The sequence below is a fragment of the Anopheles maculipalpis genome, chromosome 2RL (genome assembly GCF_943734695.1).
Source record: "Anopheles maculipalpis chromosome 2RL, idAnoMacuDA_375_x, whole genome shotgun sequence".
Lineage (NCBI taxonomy): Eukaryota > Metazoa > Arthropoda > Insecta > Diptera > Culicidae > Anopheles > Anopheles maculipalpis.
Window position 1 is genome coordinate 3,947,517 of NC_064871.1, and position 21,746 is coordinate 3,969,262.

General features: G+C 46.6%; 4 protein-coding genes across 4 annotated transcripts; 1 reads left to right on the top strand and 3 right to left on the bottom strand.

The window, feature by feature from the left end:
* Window positions 1-1,505: 1,505 nt before the first annotated feature.
* LOC126557050 (ATP-dependent DNA helicase DDX11) lies at window positions 1,506-4,322 on the bottom strand. The gene is made up of 3 exons (XM_050212693.1): window positions 2,496-4,322; window positions 2,234-2,431; window positions 1,506-2,159 (listed from the first exon to the last, which is right to left on the bottom strand). Exons 1-3 carry the CDS (start codon window positions 4,320-4,322, stop codon window positions 1,506-1,508), a joined length of 2,679 nt encoding a protein of 892 aa, XP_050068650.1.
* Window positions 4,323-4,701: 379 nt separating this feature from the next.
* LOC126558159 (splicing factor 3B subunit 4) lies at window positions 4,702-6,192 on the top strand. Its single transcript, XM_050214121.1, has 2 exons — window positions 4,702-4,792; window positions 4,979-6,192. The coding sequence occupies exons 1-2, from the start codon at window positions 4,759-4,761 to the stop codon at window positions 6,184-6,186; spliced, it is 1,242 nt and encodes a 413-aa protein (XP_050070078.1). The 5' UTR covers window positions 4,702-4,758; the 3' UTR covers window positions 6,187-6,192.
* Window positions 6,193-6,654: 462 nt separating this feature from the next.
* LOC126557955 (histone acetyltransferase Tip60) lies at window positions 6,655-8,725 on the bottom strand. Its single transcript, XM_050213884.1, has 5 exons — window positions 8,594-8,725; window positions 8,161-8,290; window positions 7,259-8,083; window positions 7,012-7,174; window positions 6,655-6,935 (listed from the first exon to the last, which is right to left on the bottom strand). Exons 1-5 carry the CDS (start codon window positions 8,633-8,635, stop codon window positions 6,719-6,721), a joined length of 1,377 nt encoding a protein of 458 aa, XP_050069841.1. The 5' UTR covers window positions 8,636-8,725; the 3' UTR covers window positions 6,655-6,718.
* A 2,234-nt stretch (window positions 8,726-10,959) lies between these two features.
* Window positions 10,960-20,502, bottom strand: LOC126556826 (uncharacterized). The gene is made up of 9 exons (XM_050212345.1): window positions 18,830-20,502; window positions 18,571-18,756; window positions 18,254-18,508; window positions 12,727-12,912; window positions 12,386-12,649; window positions 12,045-12,314; window positions 11,714-11,977; window positions 11,413-11,619; window positions 10,960-11,221 (listed from the first exon to the last, which is right to left on the bottom strand). Exons 1-9 carry the CDS (start codon window positions 20,401-20,403, stop codon window positions 10,960-10,962), a joined length of 3,468 nt encoding a protein of 1,155 aa, XP_050068302.1. The 5' UTR covers window positions 20,404-20,502.
* Between the last annotated feature and the right edge of the window lie 1,244 nt (window positions 20,503-21,746).

Consider the following 21,746-nt stretch of genomic DNA (forward strand, 5'->3'; position numbering starts at 1 on the left):
GTTGCCTAATGTGAATTGCGCATCCATGTAAGAAATACAAGAAAAACCAGCATAGCTGTTAAATGAAAGAGCACAAAAAAACCGAAAATCCAAAATCATAATACTACTTCCGCCTTGTTAGAAACAGATAAGAGCAAACAGACAAACCAATAACGGCAAAATCGCGAATCGAAAACAAAAAGCATGTGCTAGAGTTGAAATATTTACAAGCGAAGAAGAGGTAAAAAACGGTACAAATGTAACCGACCAAACAAATAATGCTCGTGTGTGAGGAGAGTGTCAGTGTATTAAAAATCGAATAAAGCGAAGGAAGGATAAGAGAAATAATTATTCCGTATGCAAAATGCGAACAAAAATTGTTCAAAAGCGCATCATAAAACAAAACTGCTGTGCTGTGTTTATGTAAGAAAAACGAGGAAAGAGAAAGAGAAACGAAAAACCATGATGGATGGAAAATACATAAACAACATCGGACTAAAATAGCCCAATATAACAGCGAATGAATGGTGTATTTTGTTTTTGTTTCATCCGAAATACAAAAATGTAGATATAATCTTGGTCCTTAGCACAAATTTTTGGAGATCGTAGATCTTGTGATGTCAATCAAAGGTGGGATCTACTCAGTATCGACTGGTCCATATTTTTGTTCCTTACCCATCAAATATCGATAAATCTTGGAGTAGATCTCACCAACAACCTCCTGCAAGGCATATGGGCTTGCCTACCCAACAATGGAGAGGACTATGCGTAACTACCAGGTAAAAACGTCGGACACGATTTTTTCCAAGCCGTAGAAATCGATGAGGCCTTAGGAATGAGACTGTGCTATTCTGGGGAAAGGTGAACTAAAAGGTCAAGCAAGCAGCTCAAGCCGTCGGATTGGGTACGAGAGCTTTGAAGACATCCAAAGATCCATCTTGGATTCTTGTAATCAAACGTCAATATCGACTTCATTCAAAGCGACTTTCACGATGCATAGAACGCTGGATCTGAGCAGATTATTATTCATCCTAGTGACTCAAATAAGCATGTAAGGCATAGACTCTATCCTAAAATACGGAGGCCTCTTCATATTAGCTCAAATGGATACATCAAGTGAGATTTTTTCTAGTTAACGCTACAAATTCTAATAAAATTTCAAATCGACTAATTACAAAAAATGTTACGTCAGATGCCTTCAAGTTATTTAAAAAAAAAGATAGATAGACCTACCGACAAGAGGTGATATCATCACAAGGAATAATACAATCCACAAGGCTCAGTAGGATTAATGGCCTTATGTACGTAGAAGATTAAAGTAGAAGCCACATAAATGACGAGGAACGGCAAGTCTTGTTATGAAGATGACAACCATGACGACTCAACCAATGAAAGCGGGAGGTGTTTTGTGTATTTTTTACTCGATTTCTCGAATTAAAAATATAGTTTTTTTTATACACCACAAGCAGACAAACATGTAAAATGTATAATAAAAGTTATTTACCTTTTATTAGCTCTGCTTCCTTTCACGCTTTTGCTTTATGTTGACGGAAAAATTTCACCAGCATACCGTGCGCCTGCCCGTACCGCAGCTCCACACACTCCATACGTTCCGAGATCCAGACCGGCAACTTGCGCCTTATCCGGTCACCCGTACAGTACCGTGTGTCGATCAAAAGCACTGCCGCATAGTCCCGTACATGTCGCACTGCCCTACCAATACACTGGTTGACGGCTTTCATGCATAGATTCTCATAATACTCACTACCGGGTGATGGTCCGGTACCGGACGACGTTAGGCACCGATCGAGGTAACGCATCCGTTCGTTCAGCTCCGGGCTGGTACGATTCGGGTACGGCAAACCGACCACCACCACACACCGGCCAAGCTCGTCGGAAAAGTTTAATCCTTCGCTTAGCTTTCCACCGACCACGCTGAACAGTATGGCACCGGTGGCCGATCGTGCGGCACGTGCGTAATCGTGCAGAATACGTTCTACCTGGCCGGATGTTTTTGGCTCTCGAAACACGTTCTTACGCTCTTCTAGGCGTGCCCGATTTCCGGAGTCTTCTAGCTTGTGGAAAAAGTTATCCAGAAAATCGTACGAACTAAAAAACACCACAACACCATTTGGAACCACCTGGCAAAGGTTTAGTAGTGTCGATTGAAGCTCTTCCAGCTGCATATAAAAAAAAAAAACAAATTCTTTTTATTACTACTAAATTTATACAGAGTCAATGAGCAAGAACCTACCATTCCTACGTTTTGTTTGTTAGCGAAATTAAACAGAAATTCCTTTCCAGTTGGCCCACGCCCAAGCGCAATCGGTAGGACAGCATCTTTCGGAACGACATGGGGATAGCTTTTAATTGTTACTCGCTCCCGATGATGGCGGAATACTTGTTCTGTCAATTCTTCCGTCGGTTGCATCGTTCCTCCAGCCAACACAACCTACAATAAAGAATAAATGTATGGATTAACACTTCCTGTAACTCATTTTTAAATTACCCCTTACCGATCGACAGCTTTTAACGATCTCTTCAAACCGTGCACCCGGATTCAATAGCAGATATTTCATACTCGCTTGTGACGGATCTTTTCCATCAAACGACAACAAAATGCGACTATCACCTGTGCCATCTTCCAGCAAACACTCGAGAAAATTAATCAACGGCCTTATCGCATTCGTTACCGGTGGTTTTACTTGCAGTTGCTGATCATTTTCCTGATCAGTCACGACCGATTTCGATGCCGCTCGTCCGTCCTTCCTCAGTTGCGCTTTGCTTTTACTATCTTGCTCGAGATTCATTAGCAACGATTTTAAAGCACTCGTCGATCCTTTCGAGCTGGTGCCAACTTTCCCTCGGACCGATGGAACGTTCTGTTCGTTCAACTCCCGTGGCGAGTTTTGGGCAAACCCATGCACCTTCTGCGCCAAGCGTGACCGATCACAGAAGGAAACTATATCTAACAGATTCAAATTAAATATATCCGCTTCGAGTAAAAGCTCCTGCGTTTGAATCATTCGTGACGATTTGCCACCATCACTGGATAGTAATTTCTCCAACCGGGTAGCGATAAAGATGAGCTGATTAATGCGGAGAAGATTCTTGGTGGAAAATCGAGAAAAATAGCGTGCCTTGTAGGCCGACAGATGCAGCTTTGCCTGTCGTAACTGTTCTTGGCGTACTTCTTGACTGTGAATGGCAGCGATCGTATCGAGCAGATTGTGTGCCTCGTCGATGATAAGGATCGAATCTTGCAGCTCTATCCCGGATTGCTGACGTGTGCGCCGGTGCAGAATTAGCTGGTAAGGCACCATCAACAGCTGTGCATCGGGAATGGCTGCACGGGTGGCGTAATATGGGCAAGCATTCTCATGTTTGCCTGCCTTTACAAGATCCTCTATATCGGGCACTTCGAAGAGGATGCCATTTTTTAATCCTTCTATCGCCCGTTGGTTGTAGTACGGGCAAGATTGTGCCAGTTTCCTTCGTTTCTTCGTACTACGTCCCTCATCATCCGGTTTGCTTTTTCCTCCTTTCTTCAACAACTCCAAACATCGTTCGTTTATAAGCGTATTTGTCTTCAGCTTTCGTACCTCCGGATTGATGCAAAGGTTTTGTCGTGATGCAAGCGACACGAGACGCAGATCCTTTGCGTGTTCCGTTTCCTTCACCTCGTTAACCACCTGAGACAACTGTGAATGGGTTCGGCTGCAATAAATCACTTGCACTGGACGGTAGCGTTCCTCTTGCTCTTTGTGACTGTCCGCTTCCGGCTCTTCGTCGCTATCGTCACCTTCTTCCGGAAGTAAAAATTCATCCTCATCGATCGTAACATCCTGTTGCGGTGGTTCTTCCTTTAGCGGATCATCATTCGAACGAACCTTCTTCTCCCATCGAATCTTGTGTAGAACAGCTTGATCCTTCATCTGTATCAGATTCTGTTGATGCTCTTCTATCGATTGTTTAAACCCGTTCAACACATCAAGCTCTTTTCGCTGACCCATCGCATTGAACTGTCCCGTAATCCAATCACTGGTTATTGCGTTCTCTTTCTCCAGTCGTGCTATATCAGCTCGCAACCGGCCAATCGTTTCATGCAGTTCTTCTTCAACCAGCCGAGAATAGTCCTTCAACCATGTTAACGTTCCACACGTGAGACTCAACGATTTGCCGGTCCCGGTGGGACTTTCGAAAATTCCGATACCACCCGTATGCAGCACGGTGTAGAGCGTTTGCATGAAGTCTAGCTGAATGTCGTACGATACAAATGGGAATGCAAAGTCTGAACCCTTTTCTGGAGGCGAGAGTAGTTTCTTTGGCTTAAAAGATGCCATTTTAAATGAATATCGTATAATAATTCACACTTTTATCACAAACCACTACTTTTCACCTGTTCACTGTTGAGCGTTGTTTTTCTTTCTTTTTTGTTTCAAAACTTTGGCGCCTTTTTTGCTGTCATGGCATTCAAACTCAACAGCTAATACTCACACACGAGTTTACTCACAAAACACTGCAAAACACTACACAAAACATTTATAGTTAGTAATTTTATACAAAAAACGTGGTTAGAAAACAAAAGAACGCAAGCTATTCAACAAAATCACAAAAGAACTTGTTTTCTTCTGCCGAACATTTTTTTGTACCGAATTTGTAAACAAACCACCAACTGTCAATCTGTCGGTACAAAGCGGGATGCTGTTTTGACAATTGTGTTGACGTTTGTTTGTGCGTCGTTTATCGTGAAATTTCCTGCACCAAGAAAACACGACGATGGCGGCCGGTCCGATAGCAGAGAGAAATCAAGGTAAATTTTTTCCATTAATATGTGTTGCATTTTAAGAAATTGCGCTTATAACGTGAATCTCATTAGTGTGAAGCCCTTCAGCAACATAGGGACGATCATTTACTGTTCTAGTTTTCGTACAATTTGTACGCAGCAAGCATAGCATCCGTGTGTATGTTTACTTACCTCACTTTCCTCCGTTCTCAGATGCGACGATTTACGTTGGTGGACTGGATGATAAGGTTACCGAGACGCTACTCTGGGAACTGTTCGTCCAGAGCGGCCCGGTCGTGAACGTGCACATGCCGAAGGACCGTGTCACACAGATGCATCAGGGCTACGGGTTCGTCGAGTTTCTCGGTGAAGAGGATGCGGATTATGCGATCAAAATTATGAACATGATCAAGCTGTACGGTAAACCGATCCGCGTGAATAAGGCTTCAGCGCACCAGAAGAGTTTGGACGTGGGGGCGAACATTTTCATCGGCAATCTGGACCTGGAGGTGGACGAGAAGCTGTTGTACGATACATTCTCCGCGTTCGGTGTGATTCTGCAGACGCCAAAGATAATGCGTGACCCCGAGACGGGCAATTCGAAGGGATTCGCGTTCATTAACTTCGCCAGCTTCGAAGCATCGGACGCAGCTATGGACGCCATGAATGGTCAGTATCTGTGCAATCGACCCATCTCGGTTTCGTACGCGTTCAAGAAGGATTCTAAAGGTGAGCGTCACGGATCGGCTGCCGAGCGTCTACTGGCGGCACAGAATCCACTATCACACGCGGACCGTCCACATCAACTCTTTGCCGATGCGCCCGTACCGCCATCGATGCATCCGGGCATGATGGGTGGCCATCCGATGATGCCTCCGCCATTGTTGGCACCTCCTCCACCACCCTCCAATCCAGCGGCGGTCATCCCGCAACCGCCAATCATGCCGCCACCGCAAGCTCCGACCGGTTACGGTGGTCCTGGAGCGATTCCACCTCCTCCCCTACCACCACCGCTCGGTGTGCAACCGCAACCACCACTGCCAGCCGCTCCGATGGGTATACCACCGCCACCAAGGATGATTCCTCCTCCACCGTGGCAACAACCGGGTGCACCGGCTCCACCAGCACCAGTCGGAGCTCCGGCACCACCGCCAGCCCCTTCGGCCCCATTTCCACCACCGCCACCATCGTTTCCACCAGCAGGCAGCAATGTCGGAGGACAGTTTCCCCCACCACCTCCAGCACCCAGCACACCGCGGCCTCCTCCTCCCGGTGGGGTAAGACCGCCCCAACCACCACCACCACAGATGCCGGGTTTTCCTCCAAGACCACCGCCAGGAGGTGGATTTCCGCCTCAACCTCGACTACCTCCGCCACCACCTTCCGCTGCCTACAGCACGGACGGTTACGGAGCTTACTAGCCTAACTAGCGACGACAAAGAGACATCTTCACACTTTAGGAACAGACAAATCTGTTTTTCCTGCTTTGACTCCATGCGACAAAAGTGAAATTTAATAAAACCCAATAAAAAAGGATTAGTTTTTCCTTCTTTTCTTCATTTTCCAGCTTCTCGGGGAGTTTTCTTGTACCCTTAGCACTTCCTTCACGCTCTCGCTCCTACGTTCTCCTACGATACTCTGCAAATCTACACACTTTATGGCTACTCCTTCGTTTACTTCCGCGTTCGTCCTGCGCTCGTTTTTCTCCCTCCTTACAGCATTTTCTAATCCAAGTAGCTTATTCATCTAAATCGACACACACACGCACGCACAAACATCCATACATACATACATACATATACATATGCAAGAAAGGAGATCATCTTGGAGAGTGTGTCCACAATCTCTCTTTCCCAAGCCCTCAGCTAGACAGAGAGAATACAATATCTTGACAACCGCTACAACAGTCTGTGGCTCCTTTGATTGAATCGGTTCGATGGGGGTGGCCATTTTTTACCATTTCGATCGCTTCGACCAGTCCTTCGGGTTCCAGTGGAGACACTTGGAGTCGATTCGTATCTTGCGCTTTTCCATCGCTTTTTTGTGCTGTTCGATCGTTTCCTTGTTGATGCAGATAATGTACTGTCCCTTATAGTAGTTGATTAGATTCAGTATCTGTAGCGTGGAGATGACGTCCTCTTTCTTTATACTGGTCATTTCACATATTTCACTAAAAGAGAGGAGAAAAAAATGACATTAATTAGGAATTGTTTCTCCAACAAAACAGTGATTTACCGCGACCTTACCTTATCGTTATTTGTGGTTTTTCGTTGTCTCCGGTTGGCTTCTGGAGGATTAATATTTCTAGTATCGTTTGCGCCCAATAGCTGCGGTACGATAGTAAACCTAAATCGGACAATGGCTTCTCCGGTGAACCCGTTTTCCCTTCGAATTTCGACAATTCATAACCTGTCAAAAACAGCATAAATTATCGCTATTAGTATACAAAATGAAAAGGAGTTTTCGGTACCGTACCGACAGCGCAACACTTACTAAATTCTATTAGTAGTTTTCCGTAGCCCTTACGCTGGTACGGTGGAATAGTTAGTATGCACGCCACATTGTAATCTTCTGTGCTTTCCTTCTCCTTCGAAAAGTACCCGACGATGTGGAACCCGCGCGTATCGTACTCCGTCATCACGTAAAACAGAAACGGATCCGTATCGTAGTACAGCGTTTTGTGGTCGAGAAACAGTTTCGCTAGCAGGCAAAGGTTTTGTGCGTAACTTTTGTTCTTTCTTCCGTCGATCTCGAAAAAGCTGATCGTGCTCTTGCGATAGATCTCGTTTCCGGGTGGATGCCGCAGGTTACACTTTTTCGTGTGCCGCTCGAGACACTTGCGGCTTTTGCGGTACTTGAGACAAAATTCGCAGATGTAGATACACGACATGGTGCACATTTCCTGCGGGTAGGGTGAAAAATACCACGGTTTGATACGATGCTGGCCGAGCTCGATCAGCTGTACGTTTTTCATCCGCGTCACCACATCGTCGTGGTGTGCTACCATGCTGCCCGATTGGCGTGGCGTCGGTGTCGATGGGACATCTTCCGAATCTTCGTTTTCAGTGGAGGTTGCTTTCCGTTTGCGGCTGATTTTTTTCTGCAGTGCTGCCTCTAGCACAGCACCACCGTTGACCGTGATTTCGGCGGGTGCCTGGATCGGACTGGCAGGACGGGAGCAAGTAAGCGCGGGTGGTAATTTTTTCGGTGTCGTTACGCCAGTGTTTTGACCCGTCGTTAGCCCGTCTTTGCGTGGGAACTGCACCTTGCGCATATCGAGAAACTCTTCCGTTACCCATTCGTCTAGTCGTTTGTTAACTGAAAAAAAGAGCGGCATAATAGAAACGGGATGGTGAATTTACACATCTTTTACTGTTGCGGATGCTTCTACTCACAATCTACATAATGTACGTAGTAATAGCATTTCCGGTCCGAGCCCTCTCGAATGCTAATGATTTCCGCTAGTGGCCAATCGTTCGTCCCGCTCATTTTCACCGGTAACCGGCAGCCTTCCACCAGTGAGGACTGTAAACAAAACGTAAACAAACACTTGTAATCATTCGTACCAGCGCACTGGGCGATATTGCACGGGCTCATTTGTATTTTTCCGCTGCATATTTGTGGCCTCTTTCGCCCCCAGCACGCTCCAACCATGCCCGGAACAAGAAATAGCAGAAAACAGCAAAACCCGCTACTGTTCGTACCGATCCTCCACATACGGGCTTCCAGGATTGTTTACATCGTGCAAAGCGCAAACGGAATCGCTCGATACAGCGCTATGGAATGGAAGGGAACAATTTTAATGGCTGCAGCAGGTGAAAGACTTACCGCCGAATCGAATATTGTTTGTGCTGCGTCTTCCGAATCCATTTTTCTGTTATTTCTTACGGAAAAATAAACCCGAACCAGCCCGCAGTTTACTTTTTTTATTTTTGTTCCTTGCTGTTTGACAGCGAGCGAGCGAGAGAGATGAGTAACAGAGAGAAAGAGAAGGAAACGGTCCAAAAAATGACAGCTCGAGATTCGATGTTCTGATGTTCGAATGTAGGCAACAACAAAAGAAAGTTCGAAATTAAAAAAAAAACGGTTCAATTTTTATTTTAATAACGTTTCTATCTTTCAACAACAATAATCATACATATTTTACCTGAAGTGAACTCGACAAATCTCACGTCTGATCTAAGTTTTTGATATAAAATTGATTTTACAAAATTTATCGCATTTTAACATATTTCACAACGAGACACTAACTAACATTTGAATTTTAGTACAGTTGCAAAATTCTCTTTTCAGTAGAAACGATACGGGTTTTCAGTAGAGAATAGATACGAGTTCATCGGATTTCTCGAATATCTTAAATATTATCGATCTCGACCATCAGCAAAATTCGTTTAGAATTTAAAGGTTCAATGAGTAGAAAACGAAGCACAAGTTTACCAGAGGTTCATGCAGCTGCGCATGTCTTAAATGTGAAAGACTCGACAGTGAAACAGAGTATCAATTGATAGCAATTGATTTGAATTTGGTAGAGGAATTCGGATACTATTATACGATCTTAATTTTTTGGATAATAGCCTAAGCATATACTTACGGTCTATACTTCAGACTCCAGCAGTACATCGCCTTTTCCTTCACGACGTACTTAAACCCTCACTGGGATAACAGTGATACACGCTAGCTCCATTTTTGCAAAATATTCTTTTATTATATTTTTGCTCCCGCTCACATGAGAAATGAAAGTCGATCTGCCATGGTGCAAAATTGTAATAGAAAAAGAAAATCTAACCCATATACATATATCCCATACCCCATAGGCGCGCCGAAACACGTTCGTTCCGAGCCGCGCTAGAACACATAAACGAGGAGAGAACGCAAAAATAATAACTTCTGTAACTTTACAACCACATGATTATCTCCCGGTCACGGTTTCATGTTGGTATAAAACAGCAAAATTACATAAATAAAAAGAGACAATATAATTCGAACTACTACTGCTTTTTCTTTTTGGCGCCATTACCAATCTACCAGTCAATCAGATACAGCAGCGAAACGGAAAAAAATCTCAAACCATAATATACAGAAGAAACCAAAATTGTGCCCAAATCCGATACACGTTCCATGGTACTACGCTTAGCCTAAAAATTTTCATAACCTCCCTATAAACACTACACGCCATACTACCCCACCCAGTAGATCAGTAATCGCGCGTGTGACGGACTGGCCACGCAAAACTAAAACCGAGCAAATAAATATAATATACAATCTACGCCACAAGTTCCCTCGTCCCCGTTTTCCCAACAAAATAGAAAACAAAAACCACAAAACGGAACATAAAACACCTCCGAACCACGCGTATTCCTCCTAACCACACTTGTGCCGGTGCCGGTTCACTTTTTTAATTTTTCGCTCTCTCGCTAGTGTTAATGACATTTTCCTCGTCTCGTTTCGATCCGTTCCGAAGCACGTTGTTGCTTCTTCCGGGCGGTTTTTTTTCTTCTCTTTTCAGTTTCTTTGGTTGGCGCTTTTTGAGCGACCCTCACTAGAACGTCTTGCAACCACGTGTCTGCCGTGATTCGTCTCGCGCCTATCAAATTTTCGCCGGTGAGATGTCACGCTAAGCGGTAGTATCATCAGCAGCAGCATCATCATCGGTGTCGCGTATCGAATTCCTTACACTTTTATGCTAAAAATATAGAAACGGTTACCATTCCCCTAGTTCCCCAAGAGTCCCCAAGGTTCCCCTATTTGTTCCCACACCCCCAAAGTATCCCTAGTTGCGAGAGCATTCTAAGTCTCTATCTCACTCTCACTCTTTGCCCATGCTCGTCAGATTTTGTGCTGCAAAACATTAGCTTTGATTTATATCAACCGAGTCGAGGCCGGATGGTGAACGTTGTCGGAAGAAAAATTATATTAAACAATATTCGTACAGTCTCCTATTGAACAGATGAACCGACGGACACCGGTGCAACGACACTAGGAACGTGGTTGTACACGCTAAGCTCTACAGTTTCGTACCCGTGACGCTTAAGCCACCAATAACACGACCCATGACTTCCGTCGCCATGTTCCGAGCGTTTTGTTTTCGTACATTCCGACGGACGACCGCTTGTCGGAAAGTTGTCCCTTCCCTGCACGGTACAGATTGGCAGTTACAGTTGTAGTCAAGCCTTGAGACTTTGGTAAATTCGCCCCTATTTCTGGTTCTCCTTCAGCTTGCGTATAAACTCTTGCTGATATTCACACTTTAGCTTTATGTCCGGTGGACACATCGATAGGCGAAACTCGAGCGTGTCCGTCGACTGGTCCAGATAGCCTTCCTCCTGTAGCCGCTCGTGATCCATAAACTGTGGCCAACCCCAGATCTTCTTCAGCTTGAACACGTTCACGCCCTCCATTTTGATATTTGCGGTTGGATTTCGATGGTGCAGCAGTTCCACCCGATACTCGAACCTGCTGCACGAAAAGGTCGTACAAAAGCCAAAAGAACAAGCAAAAAGGTGTCAGAAACAAGAGCACTGATGTGTCCAAGATTTGGGCACGACATGTCCCGGTGTATTAAAATTCCGTTACAATTTCTAGTGGCTTAAGGACGAATAACGAATAACGAAAACCTGCTCTAAAATCGTAAAAAACAGTCCACCTACCTAGCAGATACTCCTTCGAACAGTATGAGATAGACACTGAGATGATTGCCACGCGCTTCGTTGTGTCCATTCGCGTAAATTAGTAGCCGCCACGAGAATCCTAGATCGTCTACTAATGGCTCCGAATAGATGAAGCTGTCCTTACGCTGCATCTCGGAAAAGTTGCGCAGCGTGTACGTCATCGTACTGTATGCCGGGATTAGTTCACTGTGGAATTGAATTTTAAAAATTGCAAAAAAGCCCCCAAATGTATGCAATTTGCACAAAAAAAATACAATTCTTTTTAGGCAACATTGCTCACCGTTTCAATAGCTCACACTCCCGCTTCGCTTCCAGTCGCAGAAGATGATGGTACTCGCACTTTGCCTTGTAGTTCGGTGGTCGTAACGAGAAGCGAAAGTACAGCGCATCCTGTTCCTCGCTTACGAACCCATTCGCACAGATCCAATCCAGCCGGGCGAAGCGTGTCCACCCGAATCGTTCCTGTATGTCGAACGATTGTGTACCTTCCATTTTGACCGTTTTTGCCGCATCGTTATGCAACAGTTCCACGCAGTACTCGTAGCTAGGGGAGGTAAAGGACACAAATGGGAACACGTGGATATTACGTTACGTGTACAAAAATTTCTTACCTTCCCGGAATGCCTTCTAGCAGTCTCAGGTACACGCTAAGCCATTCATCACGTCCCTCCTTGTCACCGGCGGCGTACACGATCAACCGCCAACAGCAGCCCAGATCGTCGTACGCATTGTCGGAACAGATGTCTTCCTGCGCTTCCCGCAATGCGCTGAAGTTGCGGACCACAAAAATGTTGGACGCATACTCAGGATACACGAGCGCTTGCAGTGACGCATTGTCGTCGCGTAAACTCTTTATCCTCATCAGATTCTGGTTCAGCTGACTGTAAGTGATGACAACATTTAAGTAGATTAAATAGAGCATTGCATGAGGAATAACCTCGATAAGACGTACGTATTGAACTGAGTACGAAGTTTCTCCTCCTTGAGCGTTTGGTATTCTTCCTGATATTGGCACCGTAGCGCTAGATTGGCCGGTCGTATCGAAAGTCGTATCAAGATGGATCCTTCCTCATTCAGATAGCCCTCCTCGAGCAGTCGTCGAACGCGGATAAACTTCTGATAGCCTCGTATTTCGCCCACCGTGAAGTGATCCTCCGATTGGAACTTTACCTGACGCGTCACATCGTCATGCAGCAGCTCGACCGTGTACTGATATCTGTAAAGGCCGAGATCAGCTCAGGACTTCTCAGGAAGCGCTTGGTGGCTTATGAGGAACTTAAGTGCCAGTCTTACCTTCCAGCGATACCATCACACAGCTCGACGTACGTACTCAGGTAGCGTTGGTTGGTGTTGTTCCCTTTCGGATACACGTTTAGCCGCCACCGGGATCCAACCGTATCGGTGTACTGTTTCGACAGCACGATCGAGGTAGTAGGATCGCGAATGTTGCAGATCGTAATCACATTGCTATCGTACTCGCTGTCAAACACAAACAAAACCAAACCATAAGTTAAGCAAATTATTATTATTCTTTTAATAACTACAAACTCACAACAACAGGGACAGTCATTAGTTCCCCGAAGGCGAAATCTCTTTACTTATCTCCGGTGTGATCACCAGTCTTTTCAACGTTTACGCTCTCTCTCGCTTTGAAGTGTGGACTAACTATCGTTATTAGTGGTCCCATTAGCGGCCGCATCGACCAACCAAAACGGGGACCAAAACGATCGTTTAAGATAGCCTTCGCCCGGGCACGCACACAAATTATCACCATCATAATTAGGGCCACCAGCCACTCTGGCGTCCGACCTCTGGTGGCCGACCAGAGTCACAATCTGTAACCATTCTGCCGCAACAGCTGTCACATGGCAGAACGTAGCCGTGCATAATTACTTGAATTCAACTCGTCTTTTCTACCAACTTCTTTACCTAATCCAACACGGGCAAGGTCATCCCGAAAAGATCTAATAGCCCGCCAGCGCTGCTACGATCCGAACTCGATCGCCTAGTCATCGACTCAATCTGTCAGTCCCGGATCACTGTCTAACCGGTCGGCCGGTAATAAGACGGAACAGCGCACGCTGAAACAGTACACCACATACAGCGTGCGTCCCCGCGCTTGGGGACACAGACAACCCAAAGCTTTAGGTCGTGTCATGGCGTAGTTTAAGCATTTAATGGAGCATGAAACACACCATTTTCGGAGGAATCAGTCTCGGGTGCGAGTGTGGAAGAAAGCATCAAACATTCCACCACAAAAACACCCTCCAAATTGACTCAGCGCAAGCACTATTCCTTCTCCGAATGTAATTATGATGCAAACACGGTTATGGAAAATGGCAACGTATGATCGGGTGTCTGTGATGTGTGATGAGCATCCTTCACCAGCCCTCCGTAAGCCGTTCTGGGGGACTGTATTGCGTTTTGCGACCTGTGCTTCTTCATTGTTTCTTCAGCCAGAAAATTGATGGTTTCAGCCGATGGACGATGATTGGCAGCAGTTAATCTTCCTTTTCTGTGTGCGAGCATCACTACACAATAGTTTAATGTTTTTGTGGGGCGGCCCTAATCGTTTTCGTGTACCGCTGGATGTTCGCTGGGGGCTATTTGTTCGGTGATGATGCACCCAGAGACCTCACTGTGTGCATTGTGGATCATCGTCTCACGGCATCGCGAAAGGTAGCAGACGGGTGTAAGCAGATCCAATAGCGCTACCCAATTTGGAGCATTCAATTAACGCAAGGTTACGACGCATGCATGTCATAAAGCATGCCTACCAAAGCCTCCGATTCCACAAGATTTTTCATCCCCACATCGGAAGCATGGTGAGAGAATGATCCTTTTAAAAGTGCGAACCAACGTGAGTTGTGCTTCGGTGTATTAGCGGAGGTTTTCTCACCTATTAAGCTTCCATTCCTTGCTGGAGCTAGGTGGACAAGTGGGTCAAGTACTTTGTGACCACCATTGTGTGATGCATAACCACAAACGCAGCCTACAGCCGAATCGTTGAACTCCACACAGCACCACAACAATTAATGCCTTAAAGGGTCTATTTGTTGGAGCTATTTTGTTATCAAGCTGTCTATAACGTGTGTGGCGATTGTCGTCCAAAGACATGTGTGTCAAATGGATTACCCATGGCGTACGCGTTTTCAATTAGCTTTCTCACTTGAATTGGATAACAAAAAACATAGAGCTAATGATTATTGTGCAACAAAAATAACTCATCTCAAGTGTTTTGTACCATACATATTGATCGAGAGATCTACAACGATAAATGCACAATGTCTTGATAAATTGATTCGTGTTTATGGCACCGAGCATCGATTACCCTGTCCAATAAAACATATTGCCATTAAGAAACTTAATTGTCTGTTCAACAGCCACAACCAACCTCTTCCATGTCGAGCGTCGTCGAGCTAATTAACGAACGTAGGCAAGCAAGCACACAGCGCAGGACCTTGCAGAGCAGCGAGTCCCCTTGCAGAGCAGCGAGTAGTGGATACCCCAGCAAACGCTTGACCGTCAGCAGTCCAAATATGGTGTAAAGCGACACTAAAAATGGTGCAAATTGTAGCAAAACTGTCCACGGGGTGAAGACAGTAGTTGTGTACGTTATCCTAGCACTGCTACATCACATCAGCACTAACTTTCATTTATTATTCCATCTCTTGATGGTTATCTTAGGAATGTCAACGATCTCTCATGAATGATTGCGATCTGATGATGGTGGTGTACTAAGTAATCTCAAGACTCAAGGCTTCTTTTGAAATTATAATCGCAGTCTAAAAAATCTTCTTCAACCTTAATATATCGCTTTGGAGGGTTTAAAGTTATGCAGAAATTGCAGGGGTTTTCAGGTGTGTTTACAGGAAAATCAACATTTGTGGTTGTATGTGCAGCTGTTGTATTATTCTCTGAAGCTTTCATCTTAAATGTACTCAAAAAGTTTCTATTCTTATGAAATTTTTATGAAAGGATCAATAGAATTGATCAAAGGAAGGCATACACATTCACGCAAACTACCAATAAACAAGCAGATCGGCTGTCATGGCGTCACGTTGCCGCGGCCAAAATAACAAATGAAACCATGTCAGTCGTAGTAAACAGTGGTGCATATGGGAGGTAAGCTGTTGTCATTAACATGCTAATTGCAAACCGATTGCGATCGCTATTCAGACACTTTCGCGGCTGGCTGTTGTCAGAGAGAGAGAGAGAGAGAGAGAGAGAGAGAGAGAGAGAGAGAGAGGGTCAGAGGGCGACAGAAAAAAAAAACGAAAGCCCCAAACGCCCTTGCATTGATTGCAAAAAAAACTGGCGTAGATCGATTGACAAATGAGTGCTACGAATTGAGCGATCGCTACACAAGATCGCCAGAAGCAGAGTCACGCATCCGTCGAGATCATTGTTGAACTACCAATAACGCTTGTAATGAATACGTTTATATTAAGACGACACGAGTGTAAATTAAACTACTGTACAGCTTGTTGCTCTCGTAGCACAGAACATTCGGTGCTACATAAATCATTACACACTTAAGCTGTACAAAGAGCGAAACGCTTTCTTATGCGCCGTACCGTACCAACCCCGTACAAGGTAGCATAATGCACGAGGGAGATGAATGCATTAAAAATAAATAAAACAAACATTCATCAACGAACCCAGGCGGCTTGTCTCAACGGAAAGGCCCACTAAAATATCAACACCGCCCCCGGGCTCGCATCTACGCCCCACACCCTTTGCCGGGAGTTTCGAGAAGCGAACCTCGTCGGACGCATACAGTGTAAATAAAACATAATTAACACACCATTTAAATGCACCCCACCGTCCTGGCAGCTGCTGCAAACCAGCAAACTGGCCGACCATTTGTGAAGGAAATGAAGAATAAGAAAGACACTCCCAAAACCGTCCCCACACTGCCGTGCTTTATATTGTCATTGCCGACGATCGGAAGCAGGCAGGGTTTCTCCTCTCACAACAAGACAAGAAGAAGAAATTTAATATAAAAATCGACCACAAATTTGAACCGAGCCAGAGGGACCGAGAGCGAGGCGTACGTGAACTGGGCCATAAATTGCACTTTGCTTTGGGTGATGTAAAAAATGATTTACAGCTGCACATCATAATAGAGTGCGAGAGGGCAAAACGCACACCGAAGCACCGTTTGGGCACACATCGAGGCGTTGGAAAAATGGGTAAAGCGTTGGGCAGAGGACGAACCTCATCAGAATACGCAAAGCGAACACTGGTGAATTTTAATTAATTCCTCTACCCCTCAAACATTTGCTTTCCTTAATTATGGATTATTTTTATTCCGATGGTAGATCGGAGCATCTGCATTGGGCCAGTCTTTCACAGACCGTTTTTTAAATAATTTAAACTGCCTCATGTACCGCCGAATATCAAAGGAAAGAACCACCAGGTTCGATGAACAAGACGTCACCAGCTGCCTGACTTTCACTCAAATCCCTCGCGCACCCTACCGTGATCCCTCTGCTTCTGGTTCCGCACCTTCAAAACTTCACATTGTTTGGCTTTTTTTATTGGCTCACTAGGCATCTTTCTCTTGGCACTAGAGATCGCTAGAGCAACACACACACACACACACACACAAACACAAACACACCCTGTAGTCAAATTAAGCGAACATTATTGGGTGAGGTATGTTTGTGTGTGAGAGAGGTATGCATGCGCCGGCATTAAGGTACAGGCCCCCGGCCGAAAACCTTTGCGCTGCCCACTGTTCGCGGGTGGCCCAGTATGCGCTAATTGACTTCACGCCAACAACGCACGTCAGCATCAAAACCGACAACGCGCGAGTCCTCGTACTCGCCACAGCCAAACGAACGTCACATATCAATGCGCGTTTCGTCGTGTGACGATTGTTAGCCTGTATTGTGCTGAAAGCGTGAAGATCGTCACCGATCGTCGTACTATTATCACCAAGCCACTTTCATCTTCAGCCCAGGACAGCCATTGTTCTTAGTTGGGCGCATGATAATTAGCGTTACATTAAATTAATATGTTCCATTGGCTGACTTCAATTATTCTGATGATTCGAGATGCACACCTGTGAACCCCTGCCCGGTGTGCATCACGTGAGTGACCACCAGGAGTGAGAGATGAATCAGCTACGCGAGCGCCCTTCTCACTCTACATTCACGTGGTTGTGAATATCTCACCGATGATGATGTTTCCCGCTCTTTCGGTGGATCTTTGGGGATCTTTCGAGGATCGATCGGTGAACAAGCAAGGAAGGGTTTAAACTATTTTTACGCTACACGATTGGACTCCCGCAGACGTTTCGCGGGACCCCTCCCAAATGTGAACGTTCAGTGCAACCATCACCACCATCACCACCAGGCCGGGAGGTTTAAACACGTTAATACGGTGACCGGCAACTCCCCTCTGGGGTGACCAATTAAAATTTCTCGTGATTGATCCCAGGGTGCACTTTCGCGCATTTGCTACCGATCTGTTCTACCTGGCCCACAGAGGATTTTTCGCGGTTCGTTCGAAGCAAACGAACCGTTTCGTTGGGAGCATTTCTTGGAGATCATTCCAATTCCAACGCCCCGGCTCTGAACATCTATTGGCCGGACGTACATTGCACTAACAAGCGTGCTTGGGAAATTGCAAATAGTTTCCTCGTGTACTACGCAACATGCACCATACTGGCATCTGGTTACTGTTGAGGTTGGTTGGGAATGCAATCCGGGGACAGTCTAATTGGATAATTAGTTTCCGGCATCCGGCGGAAAGGCTCACCCGTTTGTACGAGTACTATTTACAAAGTATCCTTTGGCACTCCGCTACTTACTTGATGTTATCTTTCATGAAGCGATCGATAAACTCTTGCTGGTAGCGGCTAACCATGACGATCGTGGGCGGACGGATGGAGAATTTGATCTGCAGTGAGTCATCGTCAGGATTCAGGAAACCTTCCACCTCGAGCTGTTCGTTTTCGATCAGATCATGTACCGGGCCTGTCTGGTGCAGTTCGAAATGATCGATCTGCGTCAATCGGATCGCTTTGGTTGGGTCCTCGTGCATCAGCTCGATGCAGTATTCGTATCTGTAAGGCAAGAATGAATCAATCTCAGCTGGTTGGACTCAACAATTCTGGCCAACATTTACCTTCCAATAACGCCTTCCGTCATGATCAGGGTCACCGACAGATGATCACTCTTCCAGATGTGTAAGCGCCACCCGAATCCTACCACATCCCGCAGGACATCCGACGTTCGGCACTCTTCCATCGGTTCGATCGCGTGATAGTTCTTGATGACGAACACCTCCGATCGGAACTCGGGAACAAACTCACTGCAAAAGGAAAAGCCCAAGACTGTTAGCGAGACACCGAGACGCACGACTGTCCCTTGCTTCGCCAGCTTACCAATCCAGATCCACCGGGACGTGCTCATGGCGGAAAGCTTTCGATGCAGGTGTTTCGATCAGCCGACTACAACGCTGCAGAAAGTCATCGTCCTTGAACAGTAGCTCCGGCTTCGGGCAAACCTTCAGCTCGCTTTCCAACCGTCTGTAAGCACCGGTAACGCGTGCAATCTCCGCACTCACCGAGTCCTTCTGCCGTTGGAGCAGTGTCAGCTTTGCCTGGATCTGGCGCTCAATGTTTTCCGCTTCGGTGTGGAGCAGTTGGCTGAGTTCTTGTAGCTTCCGTGCTTTGGATGCCCGCACCCAGTCAATGTTTTGCTCGATCGCTCTGAGGACGGTACCCACGTCGGCCAGATACTCCTTAATACCACCAAACTCGTGCCGGATCTTTTCCACCTTGCTGTCGTACATGGTGGTGATCTTCTTGAACGTATGCTCGGCGTGCGTGTCGTCGTGCAGCGCGCACGTCTCGCAGATACACCCATTGCACGAGAGACAGAAAAAGAGCATTGGAAGTGCATGCGTAGGACACAAATTATCTTCATTCCCCCTGTTGCCAGCTTCTAGTGGAACCTTTTCCCGCGGTGGACTTGGATCAGTCTGTTCAACTGTTGGGGTTGTTTCTACGGGAGGTGATGATTGCTTTTCAACGGACTGGACGACCTTTTCACTCTCGGCCGTTTGCTTGCTGTGGCGATATCCATTTCTACGGGTCGTCTTCGGTTCCTCGAACGTCACCGTGGGTTTTCCATTCGCCTGGTTGCTCTTGCGATCGGCACTCTTTGACGGTGACGTCTCCGGATGCACACCGTTGCAGATGATCGGTTGCGATTTTGGCCTATTTCGACCATTTTCCAATGGTCCGGATCCTAGCTTCCTCAACTGTTCCACTGCGTCCAGCTCCGTTCCGGCACCGTTCGAGAGTGACGGTTTGCCCGGTGTGTTATCCTTCCGTTTGCCATGCTGCTTGCCATTCGTCACCGGCGGATGCATCTTTTCCGAGCTGGAACCGTTCGTAAGCACCGCACCGGTCGGCGTGCCGTTCCTCGATGGAGGCGATGGGTGTCCGTCGTTCGGTGACGCATCGGCATCGCTTTCCAGTACCTTCACCACGACGCGAATCGTGCCCTTCTCCACGGGCGCCGTCCCATTGCTCAGCTTAGGTGTAGCCGACCCATTGCAACCTTCACCGACAGCTCCGTTGGTGAGGAGTGCCGATTCGCATGCGGCTGCCAGCGTATCATTCACCTCGGACGCACACTGCACCAGGTTCTCGAGTGGTAGCTTGGAGTGACAGTTCGGGCAATCGATACCGCCGGACGTTTGGGTCCGCTTCGTGCCGAACCACTTGGTGATGCACTGCAGACAGTACTGGCGAGCGCAGTTCGGACAGCGGCTCGGATCTTGCGGTTGGTTCCAGCACAGTAGACACTCGTTCAGGGCCGCTGATGCATCCGACTTGGGACGGCGGTTCAGTATCACACCGTTCGGCAGCACGATCACTGGCGATGCACTGTTTCTACTAGCGTTGTTGCTGTTGTTGTGGTTCCCTGCACGTCCAACGCAATCTCCCATTATCGAGTTAGATAACTACTGCACAGCACTCGAAGCACTAGGGTTAATGTTTATCGATACGCGCACATCAAGCAGTCGCACATCAGCCGCACACATTCCGAGCACCGCGTGCAACTCAACTAACCCGACGCTGCACTGCACGGCCCCGACGCTCCACTGCCGGGAAAGGACTAAAAAGAAGGAAATTACCACTCACACTCTTGAGGTGCGCCCAACTACCTCGCATAATCGAAAATCTCAATAACCATTTTTGCATCCATCCGCAGTTAATGCTCGAACACTGTTCGTTGCTTTGCGTCGGAACGCGGCATTGCACAACTTATATCGCAAGAGACGCTCCAATTGCTTGCGTGACTACACACATCCGGATGGCATCAGAGACCATCCCAAAATTCGTAAACGAACAACACTGAATCTTAATTCGCACCTCGACGTCGACACACCAAAGGATGCACTTGTCGTAAATTCAAACAGCCGCCCCGACGGTTAACACACCGTTGACGTGAATTGTCACGGACTTTGCTTGATCGTTCCGAGATCAACCTGAATGTCCAAACATCCTGGTCGGCAAAATTCGGGGGAAGATTTACAAAACCAGACATTCTCGTATAGCCATTGCTTTAAAACATAACAAAGACGCTGCCGAGCCGTATCCTCGTTACACAACACGTTTCCTTCATCATCAGCTAAATGGACGTTAACCAGATCCATGTTGCGGATTATCTGATCCTCACACCCATACACCAATCTGTATCTGTTTTCACGCCAGCTTCTTCAAGAGGGGGAGGGTAAGGTGGGTGGTCAGGAGCACAGATTACTCAAATGCTGGCAATGATTCGCAAAACATGTCATTCTCACTCATGTGTACATTTGGACAAATTGGAAACGGTTTAGTTGAATAAATTGCATCACACCACGATCCTCCACGATCGGGCTGTGTTAGAATTCGCTATTTTAGCTCGATTTGTCCAACGTTCGACGATTCAGGATGGACACTGCGCCAAGTGCGTTTTGCCTCTTCCTCCCTCCCCTCCGGCCCTACTGGTATTTCAACACCAAAGCCATTGCTCGCTCGCCCAAGGGGCCGGCGTGGTCTAGGGTTACAGTGGCTGGCACATCACAGCACGAGACAGCGCAGGCAGTAGATTCTATCCTCGTGAGCGTGCGTGTACCCTCCGGTCCCCCAGTCTCACGGCCCAAAGGTGGCGGAAATTTGAGACGAGACTAATGACTTCTCGACACAAATAGTTGTAGCATGTTAGAGTGCAATCTGCACACAGTTTGGCTGTAGAGGAAGCGAATAATGCGACGAAGGGCTGAGAAGGGTACCTTAAGGGATGTGG